General features: G+C 38.9%; 2 protein-coding genes across 4 annotated transcripts; one reads left to right on the top strand and one right to left on the bottom strand.

Moving 5' to 3' along the window:
- The first annotated feature begins 638 nt into the window (after positions 1-638).
- On the top strand, positions 639-6,694 carry smpd1 (sphingomyelin phosphodiesterase 1). Its single transcript, XM_053476313.1, has 6 exons — positions 639-1,206; positions 2,267-3,042; positions 3,349-3,520; positions 4,532-4,608; positions 4,915-5,060; positions 5,487-6,694. The coding sequence occupies exons 1-6, from the start codon at positions 1,000-1,002 to the stop codon at positions 5,909-5,911; spliced, it is 1,803 nt and encodes a 600-aa protein (XP_053332288.1). The 5' UTR covers positions 639-999; the 3' UTR covers positions 5,912-6,694.
- A 1,684-nt stretch (positions 6,695-8,378) lies between these two features.
- Positions 8,379-16,600, bottom strand: tpte (transmembrane phosphatase with tensin homology). Of its 3 annotated transcripts, none has more exons than XM_053476191.1 (20): positions 16,386-16,600; positions 16,093-16,175; positions 15,824-15,916; positions 14,265-14,342; positions 14,114-14,161; positions 13,807-13,971; positions 13,395-13,514; positions 12,134-12,233; positions 11,969-12,032; positions 11,818-11,882; positions 11,603-11,663; positions 11,436-11,517; positions 11,248-11,336; positions 11,022-11,083; positions 10,850-10,930; positions 10,649-10,754; positions 10,443-10,540; positions 9,185-9,280; positions 9,025-9,095; positions 8,379-8,899 (listed from the first exon to the last, which is right to left on the bottom strand). In XM_053476191.1, the coding sequence occupies exons 3-20, from the start codon at positions 15,871-15,873 to the stop codon at positions 8,797-8,799; spliced, it is 1,539 nt and encodes a 512-aa protein (XP_053332166.1). In that variant the 5' UTR covers positions 15,874-15,916; positions 16,093-16,175; positions 16,386-16,600; the 3' UTR covers positions 8,379-8,796. The 3 variants fall into 3 exon arrangements, with proteins under 3 accessions (XP_053332166.1, XP_053332165.1, XP_053332167.1); XM_053476190.1 differs by having other exon boundaries at positions 15,824-15,913; XM_053476192.1 differs by lacking the exon at positions 15,824-15,916.
- Positions 16,601-16,677: the final 77 nt, after the last annotated feature.

The following is a 16,677-nucleotide window of genomic DNA, read 5'->3' as shown; positions in this document are numbered from 1 at the left end:
ATTAGTGATTTTTGAGGCAGGTAACTCTAAATGAACTTCTCCTCAGCAGCAGAGGTACGTAGGTCTTGCGTTCCATGAGAGCCAATTTTATCATGGTGCTTGGTGGGTTTTGCAAATGCACTGGACTATACTGTTCCTTTAATAACTATTCCAGAACAGCTCATTGCCTAGACCGCTTTGTCCTGTATACAGGTTCCCATGGGGTCTGGAGCCTCTCCAAGGAGACAGGGACACCCTGGACAGGTGCCAATCCCTCACAGGGCACACCCAAACATATGAGGGTGGATTTAAAAAGTTTCGAGATTAGCTCTGTTTACAAGAAAATATTTGATCACTCATTACTTAGTTATTAATACTTTATTATTATTATTATCTGGTGATGGTATTAGATAATTGAGCATTTAAATAATGATGAGATAATTATTAGATATATGGCATTAGATAATTAGGTTGTTACTTAATTATCTAATGCCATATGTGTTATTTCATTAGTATTGTTGTTTAATGTAGAAAATAAATCGAAACCTTAGACTGACAGGATACTGTACGGTACATGAAGACTTTGTCATACGAGTGCTAGGTCTTTAAAGGGTTGCGCACAGTGTGGTCACGTGACCAGTCAGCTGACTCACTGACGCTGCTTATTATTAGAGCCATGGACACGAATATTGTTAGAAGCTGACAGGAGACAGGAAATAAGAGACATTGTGGGGGGGGGGTTCGTTCTATTTCAGCAGTCATTCGGAGTGTGTGCGTAAAACTGTCCTGCAGCGTGAAGTTTTTTTGTCGCTTTTTTTTTTTTTTAAGTGTGATCTGGCGGTTATTTAACTTCCTGTCTGAAATCGCGAGTCAGGCACTCGCCCATCATGCGAAACTTAAAGTCATAGACGCCCTGAGAGATAGTGAGCGCTTCACTGGCGGATTAAATATCTTTGGAAGATTCTGGAATTGTGTGTTTATTGAGAATATCAGTGAGGTTTTACTCTAGGTGCGATAGAGATGATGAAGAGCGTGTGTTTGGTCACAGCAGTTGTTTTGTTGTTAGCCTCTCCCTGCTCCTCTTCTCCTCTGTATGATGATGATGTGGATATTGCTGACCTCATGCCCGGGAACACACTCGACCCATTTAAGGTTCACTTCAGCTGGCACAACATTAGCTGCCCGGTGTGTAAAGCTGTCTTCACCGTTGTGGACATTGCTCTTTTGGTAAGGAAGTCCAGTCCTATTTACATTAAGCAAGATATATTGAGTATTAATAGCAAGGTTAAAATTATTTCCAAACATTAACAGTTTACACACAGGAGGTCTTTATTCTGTTAACATTTCCTGTGTTTGATTGGGGCGTTTCATTTAAAGCCAGCATGAGCTAAAGAGTGAAACTGATGTAAGTGATTCGCATTGTAGTAGTTCAGAAGCTTCAGTAACCAATACTGATGTATTTTAAGTGATATCTCCATTTAGACGTATGGGAAAGATCTCAGTTAATATATTTAAGAGTTGTGGTAAAAAATGATCACAATGACCATGATGCTCATGAGTAAGTGTGCGGTTAAACAGAACAGCAACTGAGAATGTCAGTGCAGCTTTTTTTCTCACTTTGTTATTTACATTATATGCCTTATGGTCCGGGTTCAAAGCCCGCCTAGGGGTCTGTGTGCATGGAGTTTGCATGTTGGCGGGTTGTCTCGCACAGTCCAAAAACATGCATATTAGGCTAATCGGCATTCCCAAATTCCCCGTAGTGTGTCAATGTGTGCATGTGAATGATGAGCAAAGGTCCCACCACAATCTTAAAATGCAGTAGTAATCACCAGTGGCCTCCACGGTCCCTAGTTGGACTACAGAAGTTCCCAGATGGATAGATGGATGGATAGATATATAGTTATACAGTAAGTAAGAATGTAATTATGCAGAAAAATAAAACATTTGCTATTCTTGTATTCATTCAATTTCTTGTTTTTAACAAATCCTTGTCTTTTTTTTTGTGCTTAACAAACCTGAAACAACTGTGTTGCTGAGGTAGTGTAAAGAAGTAAGACGAGCTATTCACACTCTGAGTTTCGTGCTGACTGCACAAAGCCTAAAACTGCGACCACATTGTCTCACTTTGTTAAACTGTTTTAGCGGAAAATTGTGGCTCATGGTTAAGTTTGTACGGTATAAGGTGTGTAAGATCTTGCAGCCTTGCATGTTCGAGCATATGTCACTGTTGTATTCCTGGGACTGTAAACTTGTTGCTTCACTTTGACCTTTGCTTTCTTTTTAGAGTGACACAAACATGGAGCATGTGGCTCATGCAGTAGGGGAAGCCTGTGTCCATTTGCATTTGGCAGAGGAAAATGTGTGCAGGGAAATCACTGAGCTCTTCCGTGATGACTTCATCCGTGCCCTCCAGGAGTCTTTTCTTTGGCCATCAGAGGTCTGCGCCATACTCGTCGGACCCTCTTGTGGCCATTTTGACATATATGCTCCTTGGAACATCACCCTGCCCCGTATCCCCAAACCTCCAGTGGTCCCTCCGTCACCACCCAAACCTGGCTCGCCTCAAAGCAGGGTGCTTTTTCTCACTGATATTCACTGGGATGCCGAGTACTCAGAGGGTAGCGCAGCCGACTGCAAACAGCCTTTGTGTTGCAGGAATAGGTCTGGTAGAGCCAACTGGAGACACCGTGCTGCAGGCCACTGGGGTACCTACAGCAAGTGTGACCTCCCACTGCGCACAATAGAAAACCTCCTGCAGAATGTAGCCAAAGCGGGACCCTGGGACTGGGTCTACTGGACAGGGGACATTCCTGCACACGATGTGTGGTCCCAAACAAGGGCACAGCAGTTAAACGAGCTGACCACCATCTCCAGGCTCATCAGGAAGTACCTCGGACCTGATGTTAACGTATTCCCAGCCGTGGGCAACCATGAGAGCACACCAGTCAACAGCTTTCCTCCTCCGTTTGTTCATGGGAATCGTTCGTCCCAGTGGCTGTATAACACCATGGCAGAAGAATGGGCTCCCTGGCTGCCTGCTCAAGCTCTAGTGACTCTGCGGTAAGCATAATACTGCCAGATTCAGTGCAGGAAAATCACCAAATTCCATTAAACAGTTTCACCATAACTTGAAATAATTTATTATTTAATTAAAACATTTTCTACAGCAAATTTTAAATGTGTGAATATGGGTGGAAATAGTCTTTCTATAAACTGACATGACGTTCATGAATTTAGTGCTGATACTCCATATTTGTCCATTCTTTTTAGATGTATATTTTCAAGTCCTGCTATACATGAATAGCATTTGTCATTTTTAACTTTATTAAGCTTAAGCTTTATTAAATGTTGGAAATTTCATTCCAGCCGAGGAGGCTTCTACATGGCCCAGGTACAGCCAGGTCTAAGGGTAGTGTCCCTGAATATGAACTTTTGTGCAAGGGAGAACTTCTGGCTAATGGTGAACTCCACAGACCCAGCGGACCAGCTTCAGTGGCTCGTACATATCCTGCAGGAGGCTGAAAACAAGGGAGAAAAGGTAGAACTGCTGTCTTTGTCGGACTTGCCATAAACATTCCAAACCAGTTTCCTGACTGTGAGTGACAAATCTTTTTGATATCCAGAACATGCACTATAAACAATAAAACACCTTAATTTGCCAGAAGACTTTTGCTAAAGAATGATGCATCATACTCTTTACTTATTTATATTACATTTACTATAGTATAATGTTTATGTAGGCAGCATGGTGGCTTAGTGGTTAGTGTCGCCTTGCTCCTCCTGGTCCCGGGTTTAATTCCTGTGTCAGGCCTGTGTGCATGGAGTTTGCATGTTCTCTCCGTGCTTGGTGGGTTTTCTTCTGGGTTCTCCTAATTGACTCATTGCCGTTTTTAAATTGCACATAGTGTGTGAATACAATGGTCACCACAATTGGCTTCCACAGTTAATTGGACTACAGAGGTTCCTAGATAAATGGATGGAATATTTATGAAATAAGTTAGAGTTTTTTATGATTCATGTCTCAGCTACCACAAACTTTTTTCCCCTTCTGTTTCTCCTATGTTGAAGTTAATTTCCCCACAGAAAACCTTTTTTGATCTGATTATGCAGAGTGTTTCCCAGACAACTGTCCATGTTACTTGTAAGTTGTTACTATAGAAACAGTAACACATTAGAATAGGAAGCAAAATACTGGTCTTGTTTCACAAGACATATTGTCTTTAACAAAATGCCATAGTGATGTCATTTTGTTATAGAGAATAGTATTGTGACTTCGAGAAACCAAGACATTTTGGATCTTCAGGCCATGAAAGCTACTCTAGAGACTCTCTGAGTAGTAATAGTTGTGGACATACTGTAGGCATTGAAGTAGTGTGTATATTATCCAACCTAAACGCACAGTGAGATACAGTAGTGAATGCTTGCTTGCTGTATTAGCGCCATGATGAACACAACATGATAAACACTTCCCAAAATGCAATGAGACATGATGTTGTTGCCTGTTCTCTATTCTGTACTGACCCATAAGGGATGTTTTCCCACTTTCTAGGTGCACATTATTGGCCACATCCCTCCTGGACTTTGTTTGAGCAGCTGGAGCTGGAACTACTATCACATAGTCAACAGGTTAGTCCTAGACTGTCTGTCTCAATCTCTCTGTGTGCTATGTCTTGGTCTACCGTGAGCACATGACTTCAGAAGCGGACTTTCCTCTACTTCCTTATTGCAGTTCCTTTTAGATGAAAAGAAGTGGCTATCTTATTTGCAATTGAGGTCACAAGGATTATTGCAGACCATGTGATTCAGTTTGAAATCTGTATATCAGCTGCTTGTCAATGATTTCTATATTGTTATTATGTAATGTTTTACATGTATTGTAATGTTGATTAGTTATTTTAAGCTTTAACTGATGTATTTATTTCTTTGCATTAGATACGAGAGCACTATAACAGGACAGTTTTTTGGACACACACACTTTGACGAATTTCAGTTGTTTTATGATGAAGAGACGTTAACCCGAGCAGTCAGTGTGGCTTACATTGCTCCAAGTGTAACCACGTTCATTAACCTGAATCCAGGTAAAAATGACATAAACATGCATATACTGTAGGTCTTAATGAACATGTTATATTAAGGGGAAAAGGATTACTTAAGATGAAAGGTTCCATGGTATAGATTCACTTTAGCAGTTGAGTTAATTTATTACTGATACTGATGGAAACAAGAATCATGTTTGTATCACAATCAGTCATAATACTGTACCACTGGCTTTAATTGCATTAAATTCACTTGGATTTGGTGCACTGCTTTTTTGTCTTAATACTAGGTACAGTAATACCTTAATGTAAACTGTGGGTGTGGTGAATATTTAATGATGTAATACTAGTCTTATTTACATGTGACAATAAAAAAAAAGCACATTAAGTTACATTATTTACATATTTTAAATTTTTATTACATTTACCTTCAAATACCATTTAATCTTGGGGTTTTTTGTTTTGCAGGTTACCGTGTATATTATATTGATGGTAACTACTCTGACAGCACTCATCTGGTCCTGGATCATGAGACCTTCATCCTCAACCTCACCTTGGCAAACGGATTTCAAGATAACTCCTCATGGTTCCCCAAGCCTGACCCAGACCCAGCGTGGACACTGCTGTACCGGGCCTCTCAGGCCTATGGTGTACCTACCTTGTTCCCAGCTGACTGGGATGGTCTGGTCAGATCCTTTACAAATGATCGCATCTTTCAACAATTTTGGTACTTTATGCACAAAGGCCATGTTTCGGAGCCCTGCCAGGATGTGTGTAAGAGTGCACTGATCTGCTACCTGCGTAGTGGCCGTTATGACCTGCTGGAACACTGTGATCGCATTGATGAAGTCAAGAAGCCAAAAGGGCATTCTGTCAGAAAGACTCTGTGCTGATCAGATAAGACACTTGCTGAGGTTAAGAGTTCCACTTATCACTAGTGACTTTTCAATATTGGCCAAAAATATTTCAGTGTTTTCACTGAGCCAAGTTTTCATGGTTTCTGTAACGTGTAATATGCAATTTATGATTGTGCTATATGTAATCTAAACATCAGTCTGTTTTGAGTTACTGTATACTACAGTATCCTAATTATTTTATTCCTGAGTGCCACTGGTTTGTAATTACAGCTAAATGTCATTGCAAATTTAAATGCCATACCATGGCATTTCTGATTATCTTAAATTAAGTAGTTTGTGACCGTGCTGTATAACAATCAAATGAAAATACAAAATGAATTCCCCTAATTGGAAACTAGAATGCACTAGTAATGCTAAAACCTCACATGATGAAAAGGTCATGGTATTGAAACTTATGTATTTTACCCTTCTAGACTTATGTATACTATCTTATATAAAGTGATATGATTTGACCTCAACACCACTGTTTTATTACTCTTTCCACTATATTTGCTAGGACTGATTTCATGTCAAACCATTGATTTTGGAGTTTGCAGTGTACACAGTTTTGATATTGTCCAAGATTAGAACGTTACACAGGCACCTTAAAAGTTCTTTTATACGTTACAGTTAACCTCACCTTGTCCTTCATTGGCAGGGGTAGCATATTTAATGCACAATCACTTTTGTAACATAAAATTGTTGGGTTTGGACCTGGGTTATGTGTGTAAAATGAATTTAACTGATGTAAATTTTATGTAAATTATTAAATTAATTTAACAATCCACAATCTAAGTTCTGTAATATTTTTTGTTAAAGCAGATATATGTGATCTAAAATTGTATGAATAGGTGTGCTCCAATTTCTCTCTCTCTCCCACTTAATTTTTAATCATAAATTATCAATGTACAGGAATGTCTAAAATAAAATATAAAAAGTTATGTGACATCATAGACATTTAAAATGTACGAGGGGAGACGTGCGCACCCCAACATGTTTTTTTCTTCTCCTCCAAGTTTCTTATTGCACACCCCCCATATTTACATTTTATTTTTTATTGAAACATTTTATATGCCACACCCATCTGAGTTTATTTAACATCCAATTACAAAACCATAACAATTAATATGGAGTTTTAAATATTGCAAACCAAGTAAAACAAAGTAAAACCCTATGACCCCCTAATGGCAATAGTGTATTTCAGCAGTTTAATATGCCTTGATTAAAAATCATTCAGAAATGTTTTGAGGAACATGATAGAGTTTAAGATACTGACTTGGCCTCCAAATTCCCTAGATCTTATTTGGGTTAATTATATGTGGGCTGTGCTGTGCAAAAAAAGGCCACTTTTCTACAGGATCTGCTGCTAACATTTTGGTGCCAGAAACCATAGAATGGAACCCATGTCTTTTTGACAGGTCAGAGCTGTTTAGGTGGCACAAGCGTGGACCAACATAAAATTAGACATGTGGCTTTAATAGCCATGTGCAGGTATATGACTGAAACCTTTGGAAGAATTGTAAAGGATGGCTCTGTATGCTTTAGCAGTAAGATTTACCTACACTGAAAGTAAGGGGCCCAAGCCTGTTCCAACATGACAGTGCACCTGTGCACAAAGTAAGGTCCATAAAGAAATGGTTTGCCAGTGCCAGTATGTGGAAATCTTCCGTGGCATGCACAAAGTCCTTACCTCACACCACTGGACACCTTTGGGTCAAACTATGGGAACTGATGGGGATACAGGCCTTCTCGCCCAACATTAATGGCTGAGTAAAACTCTTGTGCCTGAATGAGCAAATCGCCACATCATGTTCCAAAATGAAGTGAAAAACCTTTCTGGAAGAGCCGAGGTTATGACCGCAAAGGGAAACGACATATAGAATAGAATGTTTAAAAAGCAGATGGCCAAAAGCAAATGGCTGTAGTTGGTCAGGTTTTCACAAACTCTTGGTCACACAGTGAATCAACTAGAAAAGGACACCTGATCTCTGGTAAGGACATCATTATATACAGTACATGTAGTGTATACTTCATATACGTACAGTATGTAGTGTCAGGAGTTCTGGTTGAAAGGGCTGTTTTTTTGTGGTAGAGCACCTAATTAGAACATTTTAAATTGCCTGCAATCCCAACCTGTATCTGCACTAAGAGATGATTATTACTGGATGGTCGTTTTTTTCTGTCATTCTTGTTTGCCAGGTTTATTATTAGGATATTCGATACAGTAAATGATAAATTATGATCTGTAAACATTTTAACCATATCCACATTTTACTATTTTAAAATTTAAGAATTTGTCTGTAGTGCTTATCTTATGTTGATGTTCAACCCCACTTCATGTTCACCCTTCAGCCTATTTAACAAGACCTACTTTTGTGCTGTTTACATTAAGACATGTTTATCTTTAGCCCTACATACTGTATGTAATTCCATTTTTAAAGTGAATAAGAGACTGAAAGCAGTATTTACTTCTTCGATTACTTGAATTTCTTTTCTATATAAAAATCCTTTTCCCTATTCTCTTCCTCTTCCACGGTTATTAAACAAACAGCGCTGAATAAAACAACACATACACAACACTGTGAAAATTGAGAGGCAAATCTGATCCCGCACATTTGTAACAAGAACATTGTGACATTTTGGAAACATGTGAATACAGTATTTCCTTCAAAAGCTGTGTTGCCAAACATTGCATAATTTTCTATACATTTCCCCTTTAACTAAAAAAACAAAACAAAACAAAACCCCGTAATTAGGACAAATAATATTCTGGCCTAAATCCTGTATGTCTCAGTGCCAATTCCTCTAGGTAGAGTAGGGAATATATAGGGAATGCTGTTAGTTGGTTAACTATAGTGTGGATCACATCATTAACGCTCTCTTCAGGGGTCACTGAATGACACGGTAACACCAAAGTCCTCTTTGTAGATGTCCCAGGTCTTAGACTTATGTGGGTTGTCCAGTTCTTCCCTCGACAGATATAGCCTGTTTAAGTTGAGATCAGAACTTTAAAAAGTATGAAATAAAAACAGCATCCTAAACAGGTATGATGACTGAGAGCTACAGTACCAGCGGCAAATTATTTTTAGATTTTTTTCAGAATGTCCTACCTGTGGTCCTCTATAAATGAGGTGTTGAACCAGAAAAAGAATGGACAGTCTTCATATCCCTTTGGAATGCCCTGGACATAGAGGAAAGTGAGAAGCATGGTTAAACCCATAAATAAAAGAATGCAATATCGGAGATCATCAGAATAGAGAGCTAACTTACTGCACTGGATTCAAACATGACTTTGACATCACCACACACCACTGGGCCATTGTGTAAACTGATCACCACTGCATTGTTTCCAACATCAGGGAACAGCTAGGATATAAATATACGAACATCATATGCAAATGACCAACCTGAAGTGCAAAATACAGAAGAATTTATTTCTCAAAAAGGTTTGGTAGATATAGTGGATGACACCATTTGTAAAGTATTATTATTACTGCTTCCCACTGAACACTTTACAGCTATCTGAGTCATCTGCACGAGGTTTAGTCATAAGTTCATTAGAAACATTAAAAAGAAAGAGATATTTTGGCAACTTTATATTTAGAACTGTCTCAGCATCTTAGATTCAAGAAAAAGTCCAGCATTTACTACAATAGAATTAAAAGGCCAGCATATGGAAATAATCTCTAAAGGCTAATCATTCTGCTAATTTCCCAACTAAAAATTAGCAACTAAGTATCATATGCCAGCAATTGAGAAATTATCTGAAGAAATATCTTCCCAATCTGGCATAACTTTTTTTTTTGGTTAAATTATTTGCACATTTTACAAAATTACAATTGAACAATTAAAAACATTTACTGTTAGAATGAAGATTCTAATAAAATTTTTACCATTTAAGGATTTATACTTACAAGTTCTAATATGGACATTTCATTTCAATATTTTCATTTATCTCCTATACCGCTAAATCACAGGAGGCTCATCGCAGGGCACACATGCACGCATACACACTATGGGCAGTTTGGCATCACTAAATGACCTAATCTCCATGTTTTGGGACTGTGAGAGGAAACCGGAGTACCCAGAGGAAACTGACTAAACATGGAGAGAACATGTAAACTCCACATGCACAGACCCAAGGCGGGGATCGAACCCTTTGACTGTGGAGGTGCGAGGCCACAGTGCTAACAACTATGCCACAATGCCACCTAATATTTGTCTTACATATTATTATAATATTTACTATATTATAATAATATGTCTTTAGGAGCTAATATACTTATTTTCATTTGTGCTAAAGCACAACTTTTCTATCACAAATACTACATGATCAAACTGTCACAATGTAAACATCTGAAAAAAAGTGATCTCATGTTGATCTCATGGTGATTTCTCACAAATCTATTTTTTACACAAATAGCAAAACAATTCCCACCCTGCTGGATCACAGATAGGAAAAAATACCAAAACTCTTCACAAACAGAGCAACGTGTTTAAAAAGCATTCCTTTATGGGGTTTTATTACCGCACAGTTCTCTTGTTTGGCACAAATGCACTGGAACACCTGCACTTTCCTCACTATGATACGGACTTTTAGATCGCTGCCATTGCCCCTTCCAACCCCTGCAAAGCAAACAGAAAAGAAGTACTTACGTATCAGTACTTACTAAATCAAACACTTATTGTATACATACAGTCACATATGGGGAAATATGAATATCTGATGAATACCAGCGATGGAGTGAATGCGCAGACTCTTGATTTTTAAGCTTTGTGGTGGGGGCAGCTGCCGGTTGTATTTGTTCTTCATGATCTCATAATATCCAACATACCGGCTCTACGAAATGTTACAAAAAAGCAGCTATTTAAACCAATCTCACTGGAAAAAAACAGTCTTGGCTTGTACACAGGGCCTGGCATGGCACGACTCACCTGAGACGGAGTTTCGACACCCTGGAATTTCGAACTCATGCTTTTATCCGTTCGTCTTTCACCAAAGTAGTCCAGGCTGTCCTGCCAAACACGAAGGCAAGACGAAAGTTCAAGGTACACTTCTGTACCTTGAAAAAACTAATTCCGTACATCTTTTTTAGAAGTATAGTACCTGTGCACTTTCAAACTGATCACTGTCGATTAGCCACGTGCACACCATCGTCCCTGTTCGTCCTGTCACAACAGAAAAGAATTCTCAACCTGAGCTCTTACAACCATTCCATGCATCAAAACAAACTAAACAAATGCGCTTGAGCACTAAACAGGGTGCCCATGGACAAGGTGCCGTCCAACGCAGCGTACACATGCACGGACTAAATAAGTGAGTGCAATGTCACCTTTTCCCCCTTTGCAATGGATAGCAATGATGTTGCGTGAGTCTGCAGCCATCCACTCCCTAACACTGGAGGTGTATCTTAGCATGTCGCTGAGAACCAGATAACACACACACATACACCAATTACACTCGCACTGTAGCCCCACAAAGCAAAAAGAGACATTTAAAATAGCCAGACTTATTACTTACTCTAATGACGGCACATTATGGTCATCGATCATCACACGCTCTACTCTATAATGGAAAAGTTTTGGATCATAACCTTTCTCACCTGAAATAAGACAAATATTAGGCTTAAAGTTGTTCATCAGTTAGATTTACTGTATATGCACTGTACAGTAATAAAACCAACTCACTGCAGAGGTTGTAAACTTTGTAGTGATCCAGGTGTTTAGTGTCCAGGAATCTGACAACTTCCTAAAATAGTACATGGATAGTTATCTAAACTGTGGAACCATGCCATTGAACAACTGCTATTTGTGTCAAAAAATAGCTCTTTATATATAATGATATTTATAATATCAGCTTATTATTTACTGCTTTCATAACTCCCTTCCATCATGTCACTTACTCTGATGGGATTCCGGTACAAGGCCTGTTTCCCGGATGAGGGGAAGGACATAGCAATGACTCTGTCTAAAAAGGCACAAAGCAAATGTTATGAAGGTTGTCAGACAAAATCATAGATTCCAAAAAAAAAAAAAAAACTAAGGAACTTTAACCTGTGACGTATGTGAGGTCCAAATCAAATCCATCCTTTTGGTACCGTCTTTTGTTCTCAGACACCTGAGACATTCACAAATACGAATGTAAGGTCACATTGAACAGAGACCAAAACAGAGATCAAAGTGAATGAGAAACAGGCCCTTGCTTCTTCAAATCCTTACCATTCTTCTGGTGACCTTCTCTATCTCTTTCTTCTGGGAGGCCAGTCGAAAGATTCGCACCAGGATAATTATTCTCAAGGACCTCAGAAATGTCACTATCCTGTTGGTAGTTGGCAGAGTTCCATACACTTGTTAACATGCACAAAAGGCTATGACAGTGTGCTATAAATCTATCCTGAATCTGATTGGGTAGAAGGTTGTGACCAATTTCCCATAACAGCAGCGCTCTTAGTAGGGCCTGCTGCAAAGTTTATATAAATGCTCTCATTGTAATATACTTTTGTTTATATAGTAAAAACTCATTTTGAGTGGCTTGGAAAGTTAACGTAATTCTCAAAGAGGTTTAAGAACATGTTCTTATTTATCAGAGCTACATATACAGAGAAAACATAAAAAATTAATATATTTAATATATATTAATATTGTGCATGAGGCAAGGTACACCCTGGACAGGGTGCCAATCCACTTACACCCACATACATGTGCAACAGGAATCGTACCCTTGACCCTGGAGGTGCGAAGCCACAGCGCTAACCACTATGCGACTGTGCTGCTTCTGCATTTATTTTATACTGTATTTGTGAAAAAAGTTTCCAGTGTCTGAACTTTCAACAACAGTCAGAGGGGAATCCGTTTCATCATGGGAAATAAATCTTTGTGGTATAAAAAGTAATATTTGTTGTCTTATGAACTTCAGGACAAAGTAAAACAAGAGGCTGGTGAGAGATTGACTGTTTACAGCTGCTATAATGTAAGTGACAACAGGAATGCGTTTCCAATTGCTGAATAATTGCTGGGGTATAAGTGGAATAAAACGTTTGGGGGTGTGTTGTTTTTGGAAAATACAGTAAACGACGACCATATTACTTTGTCATCTGTGAGTTTACTCCTCCTGAAAGAAACTATGACCATGTTGAATGACCATGTTGATTTACAACGATATGCGTAATGTAATATAAGTGTTCGAAGTGTGTCGACAGCGAGGCGGTGAAATGTTCATATCGCTCATGCAGATTCTTAATCCAGATTCGGCTGAATTCACAGTTGAAAACACTCTCCTTTAACGTTCCCTAAATTAGGCATCCGATGGTGTATGATCGGGGGATGGGACGGATATGGGACGGGTATGGAAAAAAAAAATCGACCTGCCACCTTTATTAAACTCTTTTGTATGAGTGAAAATAACACTCGACTATAAATACTTTATAAAAAATAAGACAGTACGGTCTAACATAGGATTGTTTAAAAAATAGACATATACCTGGGAATGAGGCTTGCTCCCGAGAAATCAGAAAATGTATAGATCATAGTGACAACCAGAGTGATGACCACAATGCAGGCATCCATGATGTTCAGCTTGGAACTGAAGTACACCTTAAATCTGAAACATAAAGAATAGGGGGAATTAAGCACAGCATTGTTAATTCAAGCCTTGAATAAACCTCACATTTATATTTGCAACAAGAACATTTGTTCAACCTCTTGCATACAGAGAGTCAGCAGTTCTTATTTTTCTGCATGATTTGCTAGAATTAGGCAGGAAATAGCTGCCACACCACTTCCTGTATCCTTCTAAAATATCAGCAATCTTTTCTTTTCCTGAGGTATTTTCAAATGTGGAAAGAAGTACATAAAGCTAATGTATTTTCCCGTCTTTGCTGTTTCATACTAACCCTTCTACATAAATCCGTAGAAGCACATCGATCAGGAAGAAGAAGGAGATGATAAGTGAGATGGCCTCCAAAGTAGTCCCCACACTCTCACGGTTCTTGGTTGACAGCGACAGGTCAACAATGACCAGAATAATATCAACAAAGATGAGCACCAAGCCAAAGACACTAGAATCATCCACATAAAAGAAACAAATAAAAAGTTTAATTTTAAACAAGACAATCACAGTCATCAATTGATGATACATGGAGTTTGTCTTCAGAGTACTTTAAAAGGATACAGTGATACTATAAGAATATAATTACTCACCGAAAACCAAAAGACATTACAATAGGAGCTATCCATTTCCTAAGACGGCTGAGAAAACAGCAAAAGGCAAATGAACAAAAGAAATAGAACTTCACTCTCTACAGTTATCATTTTCTTCTTCAAAGCGTATGATGATAGAAAATGTTCTTACTAGTACATGGTGTCCGGTTCCTCAATTTTCTCTTTACCATCATCAATTTGAACCTCTGCCTCCTCCATCACACCGTTCCTAAGGGAAAAAAACACGAATAGCAAGACAGTCTGTTACCAAGCCATTGCATCTACTGTGTTAAGGACGGATCAACATTTAAACTTTTAATTGAAGAAAGATACCCACAATTAAGTATTTATGTGACCATATAGGTAAGTGACCATATAGGCCTGCACAATATATACAGTAATTTCTGCTTTAATAGGGCTGCACAATATATATTGTCCTTTGCAATACCAATTATAAAATTCAGCCATTTAATAAATTGTGCTTGGGACATCCTGACCTACAGTTTCAGTATCTCTACAGATAATCACTCCAAATAATTCAGGGCAGTCTTTATCCTTGTTACTTCCGGGTTAATTTCAAAGCACATCTAAATTAGTGGGCTATCTGAGCACATTACAATATTTTGTCCATATCATGCAGCCCTACTGTGGCCATGTACACAGGGTGGTATCAAAAACTTTTGAGATTAGTTTTTCAACACGCCAACAGATGGCAGCACAAGGCTGCACACACACACACACACACACACACAGTCACAGGAAGCCAGAGTGCCAAAAGATATCATCCCATATATATATCGGAAGCTGTGCAACTGGTGCTATTCTGACCATGTGCATTACCACGTCTGCTATCTCATCATGGACAGCAAATTAAAAAAACGTTTAGTTTTTTTTCTGCGTGAAACTGGGCAAACCTGCCATTTAACTTGGTTCTGCAAGTTTACATTTTAATGATGAAGTGAATAATTCAAAGTGCTTTGTGTGGCACACACTTCAAGAGCAGAGGAACATCATTGCAAGGTGACAAGAAATCAAGAAGACCTTAAACAAGCTCAACTCTGAAAATGTAGAAACTATTTGGCAACTTGTGGATTGTTCTCCAACAATCACCATGCAAAACATCGTTGAACATCATTGTCGAAACGGTCTGTCAGCGTGCCGTGGATGACCCGTCCTTCATGTTGAGGATCATTACTGGTGATTAAACTTGATAAAGCAACAGCCTTTTTAGTGGAAAAGCCCATCATCTCCACGACTAAAAAAAGTGAGGTAGGTCCGCAGCTCGATCAAGTGCATGCTCATCAGCTTTTTCAAAATTCGCTGCATTGTGCACTAGAGTTTGACCCCAGGGACCAGACCAACAATAGTGAATTCTACTGCCAGGTTATAAGGTGTCTGATGGAGAACATATTGCAAAAAACTGAGCTTGTAAACAGAGCTAATCTCAAAACTTTTTGATACCTCCTCATATAGATGCTTCCCCTTAAGTGTGCAGTATACAGTGTTTAGGTGATTATTTATGATCCCGTTCCTGTGGCATGATTGGATTTGCATTTTGTGATCAGACTTTGTGCTGAGTAAAAGTGTAAACTGAGAAGCGTGATGTGCATTGGGCTTAAAAATAAGATGACAGTGCATGAGGGAGGAGAAGAGTAAAGGTCATGAGCGCTGGTTAAGGTTAAGACATTGCACTAAACGTTGTTCACTCACCCATTAACATCTTTGGAATCCAAGTGGGCATTATAATGCACAGAGGTCATTTTAACGAGATTTTGGTTTTAAGAGAACTTGTCTCGTGTTCTGCTTCATAAGAAGAAACCAGTTGCATTTAAGAGTGTGATTCATGTTATATTTAACATTCTTAAAACTCAAGAGAAGAAAACCTCGAGCAAAAAATGCATAAAACACACAATTTTTTTTTTTTTTTTTTTTATAATAATAATTAGTAAGGTGATGCAGACCACGTGACAGACATTTACCTCAAATAGTCCAGGTTGTTTTTCAGGAGCTGAGAGGTTTAATAAGCCTGCATGCTCCTACTTCACACTGGAATCTTTGTGTCCTGTTCCAAAAGCAAGCAGCAGATGGGAAGAATTGAAAAGCTCAGCAGATAAAACATCTCAAGTATGACAGCAAACATCTGATTCGGATTTTCAAGGCGTAACAAGAAGAGGTAGCACCTCTAAAGTTGCTCGGTGTTAAAATGCTATCTGGATTCGTCACCAAAATGTCAACACAAACAGATCCAAAGCAGAGAGAAGGGTTTTCTCACCGTTTCTACTCCTCAAAACTCTCTCAGAAAAAGTAAAGCGCAGAAACAGCCTCTGCTCAGTGTCGCCCGTCTTTTTTTTTTTTTAGCTGATTTTCTTTACGATGGCCTGACTATCCCGTGACAGAGGAAACGGTCCAAAGGTTTTCCTTCCTCCAGAGCTCATATTCCACACGTTTATCCGCCCATATTCAGTGGAAACACTACGAAGGAACATTCCCGCCGTGATGATGATGATGATGAGTCATTTGCGAACGAGTCGATTCCTCGACTCTTCAACATTACGAACGCCGGG

Source organism: Clarias gariepinus, chromosome 17 (assembly GCF_024256425.1).
Source record: "Clarias gariepinus isolate MV-2021 ecotype Netherlands chromosome 17, CGAR_prim_01v2, whole genome shotgun sequence".
Taxonomy (NCBI): Eukaryota; Metazoa; Chordata; class Actinopteri; order Siluriformes; family Clariidae; genus Clarias; species Clarias gariepinus.
Note: the sequence above shows the minus strand (reverse complement) of the source record. Positions and strands in the feature narration are given on the sequence as shown.